This window comes from Tenrec ecaudatus, chromosome 2, assembly GCF_050624435.1.
Source record: "Tenrec ecaudatus isolate mTenEca1 chromosome 2, mTenEca1.hap1, whole genome shotgun sequence".
NCBI classification, from domain to species: Eukaryota; Metazoa; Chordata; class Mammalia; order Afrosoricida; family Tenrecidae; genus Tenrec; species Tenrec ecaudatus.
In genome coordinates this window covers 2,589,139-2,603,160 of record NC_134531.1, presented here as the reverse complement: position 1 = coordinate 2,603,160, position 14,022 = coordinate 2,589,139, and the positions used below count along the sequence as shown (strand labels likewise).

The window sequence follows — 14,022 nt, the reverse complement described above, 5'->3', positions numbered from 1 at the left end:
AACATTTGGCTGGCTGATGCTAGCTGTAACTGAGAGACGCAGCAACAGAACCAGCCGCTGGGGACCGGGGACTGCCCGTGTGAAGCCAACCCTGTGGGCATTGAGGGCTTTCAATGACCACATTTGCACGAGTCCCAAGGGCCAACTGTGTTTTACAAATAAAATGTAAACGCGGGGACAGAGGGAGGATGATGATGGCTGCTGGCTGACCGTCCACTCCCAGACAGTGTGATGGCCTGGGGGGGGTCACTGTTTCTGAATGTCCAGGAGCCCTCAGGGTAGGAGAGACCCCTCCGACCTTCACGCACACCTGGGGTCCTGAACTCACGTGGGAGGGGGAGAGGGACACAAGGCTGGGCCACGAGGGGTCTTCTAGCTGGTTTTTCTGTCAGAATCCCCCCAGGAACCAGGATGGTGGCACTTGGTCTCTCCAGACAAGCAGCCATTGTCCCAGACACCAGCCGCCCTTTAGTGGGGGGGTCCCTGGGGGACGGGGCCAGGAGGGCCAACAACTAAGCAGATCTGTCATTGTTGCCCTGGGGCACTCACTTGTCTCTGAGGTAATTGTGTCCTATCTGGCCCGAGATGTCCTCGATGGCCGAGAGGATGTGATCAAAGGCCTTGGGAGGGAGACGCTTGGTTAGTGCTCAGGACACCAGCCAAGCCCTCGGCATGCCCCTCCCCCCATCATTATCCTCCTGCTCCTCCTCCCTCTTTACCCCCTGCCACAGCCTCCTTCCTGCCCCCTTTTCTCACCCCCATCCCCTGCATCCCTTCCCACAGGCCCTCCCCTTTTCGGGGGGGCCCCTCCACCCGAGTAACCCATCTTCTAATACACCTGCCCCTTGCCCCCTCCTCCAGTACCCACTTCCCTGGCCCCCCTCTCCTAGCACCCCCTCCTTCCTCAGTTCCCTCCCCTAGCCCCGCCCGGGGCCCGCCCCCAAAGGCCCCGCCCCCAGCCCTCACCCGGCCGTGCAGCTTCTCATTGAGCTTGGGCTCCCGGTGCTCGCTCCTCTTCACCTTCAGCCACTGTACCAGGGGCTTGATGGTCAGGCCCTGGGGATGGGGCACGGGGGGCGCTCAAGGGGGCTGGGGGACGGGGCCCTCATACCTGCTCAGCCCCCTGGGCAAGACCAGCTGCTCCCTACGTCCCCACTGTGCGAGTCCTCCCCTCCTCGTCCTCCCAGCTGCTGGCAGCTAGGCCTGAAGCCCTTGGGCGCGTGGTAGCAGCCCTTGGGGGTTGAGGAGCAGGCTGCCGCCCCTGGCCCAGGTCAGCCGTGGCCCCAAGGCACTAGGCCTGCCCACATTGCTGGGCACAGCGGTGTAACATTAACCGGCCTCGTTAATCAGCGACACCAAGAACATTCTAGGGCAAGCTGTGTGGCATCCCCAGTGGGCCTCGGGAGAACCTACAAAATGTTACTAAAATTATAAAACCCAATTAGGGCCGGCGCCTTGCAGCCCGACACTGCTTCCCACAGCCCCTCGGACCTGGCACAGAAGGCGGGACCACAGGGGAAGGGGTGGGGCCAGGGTATAAAGGCGGGGCCACTGGGCAGGGCCAGCGTAGGAAGGCGGGGCCACGGGGGTGGGCCCACAAAGGGGCTGTAAGGCCAGTGTAGGAAGGCTGGGTAGTGGGGGCGGGGCCACCGGGGAGCGGGTTGTGTTGCCAGGGCACAGAAGTCTGGCCGGTGGGGGCGGAGCTAGGGTAGGAAGGTGGGGCCCTGTGGGGGGGGCCCCCCACCTGGAAAATGACGGTGAAAAAGACCACGATGATGGTGGTGCTGACAAAGAGGTTCTTCTCTTTGACCTTCTTCTCATCCAGGAGCACCACCAGGGCGTAGGCCACGGCCCCCCGCAGGCCGCCATAGGACATGACCACCTGGTCGATCAGCTCCAGCTGCACCATCCGGTACCTGTTCAGCACCCACGTCTGCAAGACCACGCCTGTGGGGGCGCGTGCGCTCAGCCACCGATGGGGTCCCTCGCCCACTGCCCTGGGCGGCCCCTGAGGTGCAGGCTCTGTCCCCACCCCGTGTGCCTTCTGTAAGGCACAGCCCCGTCTGCCCCCGACGCCCAAGAACAGGTCGCAGTGGAGTGCTGGAGCCACTGTGCCCCTCCAGGTGCTGATCCTACATGCTGGTGTCCCTGTCCAAGAGGAGAGAGCCGCAGGGCAGGGAGGCACCACAGCAGGGGTCACAGGAAACCCCGGCGTCACAGGGCAAGGAAGGGACTTCCTGCTGGACAGAAGGGGGCCGGACACCCTGATTTCTGTCCCCTGACCACCACCACCCCAGACAATAGACTTCTGTCCTTAGAAGCCTCCCAGTGAGTGGCCCTTTGTGATGGCCACCCCCGCCCAGGGCCTGCAGAGCTCATAGGGTTCTGAGCATCCTGGGTAAGGGGTGTGTGTGTTTGACCCTGCCTAGGAGGGCAGGGACCAAGGGATGGGGTGAAAATAAGCCGCCACCACCCCACCCATTCTGAGTCCTCAGGGTTCCGAGTCCCTGCTTGGGGAGCTACATCACCGGCTGGCATGTGGTGTCTGGAAAACCCAGGCTCCATAAGCCTCTCCAGTCTCCTCACTGGGGCCTTTGTGGGCATCTCATGCCTGGGCATGGGGGTGGCGATCAGCAGCAGACTAACCCCTGGCATTTTCACCCTGGCAGCCTTCATGCCTCACAGGGGGGTGCATCCCTCTTGTTCTCCAGCACCCACATGCCAGGCCTTGGTGACCAGGAGGTGGGGGGAAGCAGGAGCTCCTGGCTGGTGGCCCGGGGCCATCTGAGTTCAGTCTCCCCAACCCACTGAGACCTGTCCTCAGAATGATGCCATTTGGACCCTCAGCCTACACCCTTGGGGATCTGGAACATTCTACCCTGTCAGACTATTACCATGACCCATGACTAGAACAGCACTAATCTCTCTGTGGTGCCTGAGTCACAGGGTGCAATGGGGATGGACAGGCAGAGCCCGAGAGGCTCCCAGCCAGGGGATCCGGGCTCTGATTATGGGCAAGAGCAGACCAGCAAACACCACCCTTGCTTCAATGGCTCTGCTGGACCGGCCCCTTGAGGCCCAGCCCAGACCTTCACGAGCCCTTCTGTTAGAGCCCACCACTCCTCCACCTCTATCTCTATCTCCTCCATCTCCTTCTCCATCCCCATCTCCAGCACCACCCCCACCTCCTCCATCTCCATCTCTTCCATCCCATCTCCATCTCCATCCCCATCTCCATCCCCTCCATCCCCATCTCCATCTCCTCCATCTCCATCCCCATCCCCATCTCCATCTCCATCTCCATACCCTCCATCCCCATCTCCATCTTCTCTTTCCCCATCCCTATCTCCATCTCCTCCTCCCCATCCCCATCTTCCTCTCCTCCATCTCCATCTCCTCCATCCCCATCCCTATTCCCATCTCCATCCCCATCTCCATCCCCATCTCCACTTCCTCCATCTCCATCTCCTCCATCACCCTCCAACCACCCACCATCTCCCTCAACCACCTTTCAGCACCCATCATTATCCCCAGCACCCCCTGCCCCCGCAGTCGCCCTCCTGTGCCCCTCACCGATGGCCCGGTACACGGAGATGAAGACCAGTGTGAGGAGCACAAAGGCCGTGTTCCAGGTCCAGATAAGTGGGTCCACGGCGGAGATGCCCAGGAACATGAAGATGATGGTCTCAGCCCCGCTGGCCAGCATCTTCATGGTGTAGCGCACCGTGGTCGCCGACTGCTCAGAGATGTTGGCCTTCACATACTTCTGGCAGCAGATACCACAGAATGTGATCCTGGGTGGCAGGAGGCAACATGGAGGGCATGAGGCTGCGCCCAGCCAGCCAATCCTGCAGAGGCCCCCTCCACCCCCAGGCACGAGGGCTTCAGGGGCCCGCCCAGGGCACAGCTGGCCTGGGCAGCGGCATCACAGACACTGCTTATCCTGGAGAGACGTCCGTCCTCTGTGGCTTTAGCTCTCAGGCTCAGGGCCACACAACCTGGTTCTGGCTCACTGTCCTCAGGGACCACCTCCAGCCAGCCCAGCCCTGGGCGCATGGTACTGTGTCCCCACAGCGGGGCCCTCCCACAGTGCCAGGCCCTCCCACAGAGCGAGGGCTGTTCCAAGCTCGGCCCTGAAGAGAGGGGGCCCTGGGTGGACTCGGGCCTCTGGGTCCCGGCAAGATAGGTGGGGACACCAGCAGCCCCTAGTTTCAAAGGCTGGGGCAGATGTTTCTGCAATGGGGTTTCCTGGAGTCACTCTGCCTCCGGGGGCCAGCCCTGACATCACTGGCAGGTGGGTCTGTGACAAGGTCAGCCTCTGCCCAGTGTGTGCAGCAGCCACCTTCCTCGCAGGCTCCCATTTATGGAGGGCCCAAGAGTGCCCAGGTCTAAGGGAGTGGGCAGGCTCATCTGCCTTCCAGGCAGCAGCTGGTGGGTCTGAACCCTCAACCCTGTGGTGTGCAGCCCATGCTTGCCTCACAGTGCTAACAGGGTTCCCAAGCACACAAACATCCCCCTGATCCACGCGCTTGCCCATCATGGGGAAGTGGGCAGTTGACGCGCCCCAGCCCAGCCCCTGCCTGGCCTCACTCCCTGCCCCGGCGGGCTCCATGCCCTCCGGAGAGCTGGGTCCCTGACAAGGACAGGGGTGCGCGGGCACTTACGCCAGGATGGCCGACAGGGACAGCATCTCGGAGGTGAGGTAGGAGAGGTAGGAGATGACAAAGACGAAGCCGGGCTCGATGATACGTACGTGCTTCGTGAAGCGTGTCACCAGGGACAGCAGGAAGGCGAAGAGGACGCCCACCAGCGTGCCCCCCAGGCTCACCACGAAGAAGGACACTGTGCAGGGACAGGCGTGGCGTCAGCCCCCGGGTCTTCCCTCCCAGGGCTGATTCCCCTGCTTGCCTGTCCCGGGGGATGCAGCCATGGCTGTGTCTGGGAGCCACGACCTGCCTCTGGGGCTGGCCCCGTGGGGCACAGTGAGGCCCACCCTCGTCTGCCAAACAGGCAATGGCCTTGACCCCCGTGTGACTGGACCCAGCAGAAGAGGGTGGGGACCGAGGCTGAGGCTTAGATTTGGCCACCTCTGCCCACCGGCTACGCACCTATGCCCTTCACACAGTCCACGCCTGTCACTTTGTCACCGCCCAGTGTCACAAAGGATTCAAACACGTTGTACAGGACCTGAGGGGAGAGGAGGCCAGAGGAGACGTCTGGTCACCTCGGTGCACGCCTGCCCCTCATGGTGACCAGGGAAGGGATGGAAGTGTCAAGCAGGTGAGTCCCCTGGGAGCAGGAAGCTGTCAGGGGGGAAGCACGCTGGGGCAGTAACAGTCTGTACAGTGAAGGCAGGGAACATTCTGGAAGGAACGAGAACCTTCCAGAGCAAACTAGCCAGATGCTGACCCGGTTCTTCCCACCCTCGGTCCCTGGACTACTTCTCAAAGGCCTTGCTTTGCCGACTGGACTCGGGAGTGGTGGTCGGCCCGTTCAGACCCTACCCTGCCCCAGCCTGAAGCACAGCCTTCCCAGGGCAAACGGAACGCTTTCTGAGGGGACTTCTGCGGTCAGCGCTGGAACTTCCCCCACCCCTTTCCCAAGGCTGAGAAGACAGACTGCCTGGGTTTGGGGAGCCAGGCCGGTGGGAAGTCCAGGCCAGCAGGCAGCCCAGGTCCCAGGGGCTACAACCCAGCAGCCTGGTACAGGCCCGAGCCTCATTCAGGGAGGATGACCGAGGAGACCCAAGAAATCCTTCCACAATCAGGCACCCCTGTGGTGTGCGTCTGAGGGGCCCTCACAGAGTCCTCAGCCCCCTGAGAGGGTGAAATTGCCCACCAAACAAAGGCAGAACTTGGGGTGGGGACCCTGGTGTCACATCTTAATGACCCCCTCAGCCCTTCCACGCACCTGGATGCTAAAGGAGGCGGAAGTCCTCAGACCTGAGGGTCCAGGGGCAAGTAGTTAACATGTTCGGCTGCTAACCACAAGGTTACCGATTCAAGACCACCTAGAGGGGCCTTGGAAGACAGGTCATACACCAGCCCAGTGGGGCCCAGCTCGACTCCCACACTGAGCGTCTCCCATGAGAGCAATTCACAGAGAAAGGCCGGCTGACCCCTGGGGTGCCATGTATGCAGGGGCAGATGGCCTCATCTTTTTCCCACAGAGTGGCTAGTGGGTGGAGCTGCCCACCTGGCAGTCAGCAGTGAGCTCTGCCCCCTGGGCCCTTGCAGGTAGTGCCATCGCGTCAGATTCCCAGGGAGACTGGAGGCGAACCTCTACAACTCCGGTCACGAGGGGCAGCGGTGACCCTGTGTGGAAGGGGAGGCCTGCCACGCCAGATGCGGTGCTGACCACAGGCCGGGTCACTCACCACAGTGACGGCGTCGTTGAGCAGCGACTCCCCGAAGACGATGATGAAGAGCACCTCGTTGACGTGCACCTCCTCAAACACCGCCAGCACGGCCACGGGGTCCACGGCCGCGATCAGGCTGCCAAACAGCAGGAAGTCCAGCAGGCCGATCTGCAGGTCCCCTGGGGCACAGACAGACCATCAGGGCGGTGTCCAATCCCAGGCTGGCCAGGGCCTGGTGCCTCACCCATCCTACTCGCCCACAGTTCCAGAAAGGTCCAACTCTTCACCAAGACCACCCGCGGGAGACCTTCTGACTCTGAGCTAGACTGCCTCTGCTGCTCAGTTTCAGGCGTGGACCCCACAGCCCCCTGCTGCTGGGTGAGGGTGGATGGGGAATGGGAGGGCAGTATAGCCCCAGGGTTTGCGCTGAACCTGAGCTGGGCCCATCAGCTGGCATGGTGAGCCAGCCAGGCCTGGACCTGGCCAGGTGTATGGCCCTGGCTCACTCGCCCCACCCTCGGGTGCAGGAACAGGTGCTGGCTGACTTGGGGAGCACGTGTGGTCCCTTTGACAGAGGACGAAGTCCCAAGTGACAACTCTCCCGGCTGGGACTTTGGTCCCCTCTCCTGAGGCCGGGAGCCCCATCTATGTGCAGGGCAGGGCAGGGAGGGAGGGAGGGAGGGAGGTGGGAGTCTGTAGCTGTGAAGTGAGGGCTGGCACGTACAGCAGGTGCTGGGGTGCTGAGGAGGGCAGACAAGTAGGTGACCGATGGGGACAGGGCAACCCATCTGCTGCAGCTCCCTGTTCTTCCCAGGCCCAAAGGGACCTCTTCCCATCTCCCAGGGGACCTGGAGCACCATTGGTGTTGGGGAGGGGGCAGAGTGGGGTCGTACCTCTCTGAGGCTCAAAGGACAGCTGCGGTCGTCAGGCCCAGCCCCCCAGCCCCACCCCCAGCCCCAGCCCTTGAGATGCACGTACAGCAGCCCCAGTTCCTAAGGCCACTGTGGACTCAGCTCAGACGCCCAGGAGAGACCGCCATGGACAGTGACCCTCACCTTCCCAGCCTTTATCCTGTGTCTTCTACCCACCTGTCCCCCGCCCCCAGTCTGTGGTCCACCCAACCCATCCCCCATTACCCACTGCCCACACCCCTCCCCGCACTGCTCCTCAGCCTGTGATGACCCTGCCCCCAGCCTCTCACCCATCAGCCCGCTGAGGAAGACCCCGTAGAGGGACAGGCCCGTGGTGGCGGCGTTCCACACGGTGCCGATGACGGCGTAGAGCAGGATGGTGCCCAGGTTGCCGAAGAAGAGGCGGTTGGGCATGAAGTAGCCAGCATCCAGCACGATGGGGGGCAGCAGGTAGAAGAAGAAGACGGTGGGCGTGAGCGTGAAGGAGGCGATGTGGTCAGCCGCCCAGACGATGCCGCCCAGCACCAGGCCCAGCACAATGAGCAGTGCGCTCTCAGGGACCACGCTGGTGACCTTGTGGGACAGGTGGAATGCTGCGGGGGGGGGGGGGGGAGGGGAGGGGACAAATGAGCGGGAGCTTTTCTGCCCACAGCCCGTCCGTGACCTCACCCACACCCCACCTCTGCCCATAGCCTCCATCCGTGATGACGCCCCCATCCACACCAGCCCATAGGCTCCCCCTCCCATGCTGGTGACCTTGTGCACCTGGGGGGTGCGGCTAGGTATGGGCAGTACCCTTCTCCACTGCCCCTCACTCTCATACAAGGGTGGTGACTTTGATTGACAGGGGGAACATGGGTTGGGGTGTCAGGGGGCTGGGTTTGAGTGAGGCCCAACTCACAGCCCCTCAGGGCCAGGACGCATCCAATCCTGCTGTGGGACTCCCGTCATCCTTGGGCTCGGGCTCTGGAGGCATGCTGTGGCAGGGACAGCCACGGCATGTGTGGTCACCAACAGCACCGTCCGCTCTCATGCCTGGCCACTTTGGGGAGCAGAGGTAAGTGAGACTCCCAGAAAGGGTTGGGGCTGGGGTCCTCTGTCCACAGCCAGCCCTGCCCTGAGAGCAGGAAGCCCCACCTCATTCATGCCTAGGTTTCAGAGCAGAGAGCGGCAGCCAGGCGGGGCCTCCCAGAGCAGCCCTTGGCGGAACCCCACAGCCCCAGGGTGACCTCGTCTGGGTCCCCGGTAGGGGTCCCCATCAGCTCTCAGTGAGAACTGGTCTTCCTTCCCCAGGTTCTCCCAGGCAGGGCGGACAACAGGCCCCTTCCTCCCCTGGCAATGCCCCTGCTCCCTGGGGTCCCCTGTCAGTCATCAGTCCTTAGGACTGAGAGGGTCCCAGCTGGGCCCTCCCCGCCATGAGCAGGGCTGGGAGGCAAATAGCCCCTTTGTCTGAGTTTTGAACTCAGGACATAGGACCAGGAGTGGACTGCACGTGAGGCCATCCCGGGGTGAGTTCACGCTTTCAGTCTGCAAAAGTTCTTACTGAAAAACCTGGACATTCAAAGGTGAGTGACCTCCCCGCACAGCCCCAGGGGCGGCTGTCCTGGGGTCAGGTGAGTTTACTCTCTGGAGCCTTTGGGAGGGGAGGTCCCATGCTGCCCTTGGGGAGAGGACCTGTCCCCGTGAGCCCCACCTCCCACCAGCGCAGGCCTGGCCTGGCTCAGAGTGTGTGAGTGAGCGTGGGGCTGCCTGCTTCCCATCACCTCCCAGGGTTCCCCACTTCCCAGCCTAACCAGGTCAGCCCCACCCACCCAGATGAGTCCTCACCCCTAATTATGGGGTCTGGCACCAGGGAGAGGAGGGGCCGTACCCTCTTGGCTAATTCTCTTCTGTGTATCATCATGCACCCTGTCCCCCTCGCCCGCTGGCTTTGTCTCTCAGAGGGCTCTACCCAGTGAAGGTCACTAAGTTGGGGTGGCCCTTGACCACATGGTCAGGGTGACCCCACAGCCGTGAAGCTCCACCCTCAGGGCACGTGAGGGGTGGGGGCGTTTCTCAGCTCTCCACCCAGGAGGGGGTCAGTGAGTGGGCCAGTCCTCAAGATAGCCCACAGGGCTTCAGGGGTGCCAGTCTCAGTCCCATGGCCTCTCCCAGCAAGGCCCTGGAAGTCAGAACAGTGCAGGGGTCGGGGGGGGGGGGGAGACAGGGAGCGGTCAGTGGTCAGAAAGGACGTGTCCCTGGGGTCCTGGGTTGGCAGACAAGTTCAGGAGGGCTGCAGGGAGGATCTTGAGGTCCTGAGGGGCTGTCCCCACCACTGCCCTGTCCTCATTGAGCTCTGCGGAGAGCTGGAAGCTCCTGCAGTCTGGGGCCCCCGGGCCTTTCCTAACTGGCCTTTGGATGGAGCCTGGAGGTGATTGGCAGTTCATCTCATCAGCCCGAAGAGGGAGGTTGGAGGGGGGCACAACAGGGGGCAGGAGACCACACATCCTCAGAGGGTCCATCGGCCAGAGAGGTGCTGCTCCAGTGGCCAGCAACGCCCTAGTTCACCTGCACTCACGCTGCAGGGGTCAGGGGTTCGTGGCGCCCCCAGTCCTGGTCCCAGAACAAGCTCTGGCTGTTCTTCCAGAACTTCCCTCAGGTCAGACGGAGGCCTGCGCAGGGACTCTGCTCTTCTCTTCAGGGACTCCTGGGACCTGAGGCCAGGATGCCTGGCAGCCGTGGGAGGAGGCGCCACCATGATGACCCCACACGGGTGGTGGTTACCTAACTGCTCTGGCCCAATGACTAATGCAGCTCAGGGGTGTGGTGCCTGGGGGAAGGACTGGCCCAGGAGAACATGGCCTGCCGGTTCCCAGGCCCTCAGCCTGAACGGTTCCGGCTGCCTTCAATGGTGCTGGTGCAGGGCGACACTGGAGGGTGCAAAGGCTTGTGTACCCTTGCTGGGACCTCCCAGGCTCTGGAGAGGTGATGGTGGGGTAAGGAAGGGCGAGGCCCCACCTTGGTCTGCTCCACACAAGGCTGAGGGTGATGGGGCCACTGCAATCTCAAAAAGCCCCCCCCCCCATCAGCTCTGAGGGCCCCGTGTGGTCTGGGAAGCCGCATGCAGGATACCACCCCCTGGATCTCAGAGCTTTGGGCAGAGGCTGGTCTCCTGCATCAGAGGATCACCTGGGCATGATGGGAGAATCCCTGTGGGCACCGATGGCTGCTCCCAGGGCATGATGGGAGAATCCCCATGGGCTCCAGACAACTGAACCAGGTGTATGATGGGAGACTCACTATAGACTGCTCCCGGTGCATGATGGGAGAATCACTGTAGGCCTAGACAGTTGTACCAGTGAAGGGAGAAAATCCATAGGCCCAGATGGCTGCTCCCAGCGCATGAGAGAATCCTGGCACACCCCATCAGGTCCTGGCTGGGTCACCCGGCTGTGCCATCCTTTCTGTGCTCAGGGGGGTCACCACAGCCGCCAGTCGTGTGAAGGACCCATTGTGGGACACGCCCATATCTCCAGCCAAGTACCCCTTTCCCCCTTAGGTGGAATCCTCCCTTCCTTTGTCCCTTTCTCGTCTTCCCTAGTGACCTAAAGTCTGCCTTGATGCCAAGGAGCTCTGATTAGGACCATCTTGGAAATGCACATCCTTTCTCTTTGGGAGGAAGCACTGCCTCCCATTCCTCTGCAGGTCCCCAGGTGGGCTGTGACAGCCATGAGTGCCTCGGTGTGGCCGAGCGCTGCTGGGTCGCCTCTGACTCGGAGCGACCAGTGGAACATGGCCACAGTGGAGCCCCGCCCCTTCCTTGCCATGGTCACCCTCATCACTGAGTGGGGGATCATGGTCACAGCCATGGTGTCAGCCCATCCCCTGAGGGCCTTCCTCTTCCTGGTTGTCCCTCCACTTTACCAAGCATGATGCCCTTCTCCAGGGACTGGTCCCTCCTGCCAACACATCCGTAGTACATGAGATGAGGTCCTTCGCAGCAGAACGGCGCAATGCAAGGAGTCCACTCGTTTCTTGATCGCTGCTTCCATGTGCTGAAGCCTTGGTGGCACAGAGGTTACGTGTCAGACTGCTAACCATGGGGTCTCTAGTTTGAAACCACCGGCTGCTGTGCATGAGAAAGAGGGGGACTTCTACTGCCATAAAGAGCCACAGTCTCAGAAACCCACAGGGGCAGTTCTGCCCTGTTCCTACGGCTGGCTGTGAGCTGGCGTCCACTCCATTCTTTATAGTTTGCGTCCGTGAGCACTTTACACCAAGCGAACTGAGATCCCTGCTCAGGTCTGTCTTTTCTCCACTCACTGTGATGCTGTCAGCTGGGCCCATTGGGGAGAGCCTGGGAGACGTTCACCGTCCTCTCAGACCTGGTGAAGCCCTGGTTTCCAACCCGTTTCCCGTATGCTTCTGTCTCTGCTTCAGGGCCACGAGGATTGGGGGAGTGTGCGTCTCCAATAAAGCATCCAGGTGGCGTGGGAGGCTCATGACCCCTCGGTCCCCATGGGCCTGTGGGCCTCTTGGAGGATGACATTCAGTGATTGAAAGAGATGGCCCGTCCCCAGGAGCTGGTCAGCAGGTGCCCAGGCCAGCCTCGGGCAGCATGCCGGCGAGCTCTGAAAGTGCCCTGACTGCAGCGAGGAGACGGGCGGCCTCTTGGAGCGGGACGATTTGCTCAGGTAGTTTCAGCCTTTCATCTGTAAGCTCTTCAGAAGCCAGAGGGGAGGCCTCTGGCTACGACCAGGTCACCAGGCAGCCACGCTGCCCCATGGGGGCCTGAGCCTGTGCCAGCAGGGCAGGGAGGCGGCCCGGAAACAAGCTTATCTTCAACATGCCCCGCAACAAAACTTTGCACTTTAGAAACGCAAAGTACTCTTGGCTGCTATCAGCCTGAGCCCAGCCACATTCCTGGAGGACTGCTGGTTACTGTACAATCTTATTAATTTGGAAACGGGGTAAGCAAGAAACGGCCTGCCTCCAGACCCTTCGGACACTTGATCTGGAGCGTCGTGAGTCCCTGACCCTGAAGGGATGGCCCGGGGAGGCGTCAACAAAGACCACCCATGAATCGCTGAGTATAAAGCTGATGGGTGGGTTCTGTCAACCTTCACCTAGCTAATGGTTACAAGTGGAGAAGAAGGAGGAGGGAACTTTGAAAATCCACAGGAAAAAAGAATTTGCACTCTGGACTTGGTGATGAAGCAAGAGGATAGATATTCCGATAGATACTCTGTTAGGTGATTTCCAAGGGATGCCTGGAAGGCCCGTGTGGTCCACGCGAGACTATCAGGAGGGCAGCGTCTCAGGTGGAATGGTGCCCCGTGGTTGGCAGGTGCGGGACGATGTCTTCACTCTCCAGGATGCGATCTGATGGGGTCAGTCCACTGCAAGGAGACCAGGGTGGGCTGTGACGGTCCCCTCGGAGGTACCATGAGTCCCCTTGCTGTGTGGCCTACAACATCTTTTCTGTCTTTCCAGAGAGAGGAGAGAGACCGGAGCGGAGAAGTGGGGTTCTAACCACCACCAAGAAAGAAGAGCCGGGACAGAGCAGGTTTTAGAGAGGGGCCGGCTGGGTGGGCGCCTTGGGCTGCATGCGACTTCTCCGGGGCTCCGCGTGGAGTCTGCTTGTCTCTCCAGGTTGCTGGGTGCTGGGAGAAAGGCCAGGCCAGCCTGTTCCCAGTGTCCCCCATCTGGGCTGCTCGAGTTGGTTTGCTTTTCTGCCTGGTCCTGGGAAGCATTTTCCCATCCTTGAAATCAGGCCTTGACAGTAGCCCCCGTTAAAACTCACTTTCTTGGGCTGTCTCCTGCAGCTTCCCCACTTCCTCCCCTGGACTGGCCGTTGCTGACCTCATCTGAGGACGGGCCAGCAGGATGGCTGATCTGCTACCCGCTCCTACTCTCCCCGGTGCTCACCACCACCGAGACACCCTGCGCTTCATGGGTGCCCTGCGCCCCATCGGCAGGCACCCCTCTCCTAGTGGACGCACCCGGAGAAAGCGCCTCAGGGCGTTTGGTCCACCGCTCGGTCCACGCACCCCGCATGGTGTCCAGCCCACACGAGAAACCGGCGGCCATTGTTGCTGCGTGCTGTCCATTCATCGCCTTGAAGTCTTCTCTTTTGCTGACCCTCGTCTACCGAGCAGGATGCCCATGTCCAAGGACTGGCCCCTCCTGGAAACGTGTCCACTGCTGTGGCTGTCCAGTGACGTGGGCTGGTTCCAACTCCCCGCCACCCCAAGGCCGAGAGAATGGAACACCGCCCCACGCACCCCGCCCTGTCCTCACATTCTCGCTTACAGTTGAGCCCATGGTTGTGGCTGTGGTGTCTGTCCATCTGCCCTTCTCTTCAAAAGCCTTCCTCTTTTTGTGCCACCCCTCTCCTTCACCAAGCATGACGCCCTATTCCGGGCACTGCTGTCTCCCGACAACCTGTCTAAAGTTCGTGAGGCTGAGTCTCGCCGCCCTGGCTCCAAGGAGCACCCGGGCCACCTTCTTCCAAGACAAAGCTGTTCTTTCCGCAGTCTCGCCGACGCCATCGTTCAAGTGCATTGAGTTTTCTCCAGCCCTTCCTTCCCCGGTGTTCAACTTTCACCCCCGTACGAGGCGACTGGACACCACTGGAGTTTGGTCCAGGCACATCTAGTCCTCAGAGGAACAGCTCTGCTGGTCAACACTCTCCTGCCGAGGTCTGGACCCTGGCTTCCGTGAGTGAGTGCGGATGGAGGAGACGACATGCTCCATCCACTCTGGCGACTGGCT

The 14,022-nt window shown here is 61.5% G+C and overlaps 1 protein-coding gene across 1 annotated transcript in view; it reads right to left on the bottom strand.

The window, feature by feature from the left end:
- Positions 1 to 14,022, bottom strand: part of SLC9A3 (solute carrier family 9 member A3) — a 42,506-nt gene that overhangs the window by 5,399 nt on the left and 23,085 nt on the right. Inside the window, exons 2-9 of the mRNA XM_075542973.1 lie at positions 7,560 to 7,862; positions 6,377 to 6,537; positions 5,109 to 5,187; positions 4,665 to 4,842; positions 3,574 to 3,794; positions 1,745 to 1,947; positions 967 to 1,056; positions 550 to 620 (exon numbers count right to left, since the gene is read on the bottom strand). Of these exons, the coding sequence (XP_075399088.1) occupies positions 550 to 620; positions 967 to 1,056; positions 1,745 to 1,947; positions 3,574 to 3,794; positions 4,665 to 4,842; positions 5,109 to 5,187; positions 6,377 to 6,537; positions 7,560 to 7,862 (1,306 nt within the window). The remainder of the gene's footprint in view (positions 1 to 549; positions 621 to 966; positions 1,057 to 1,744; positions 1,948 to 3,573; positions 3,795 to 4,664; positions 4,843 to 5,108; positions 5,188 to 6,376; positions 6,538 to 7,559; positions 7,863 to 14,022) is intronic.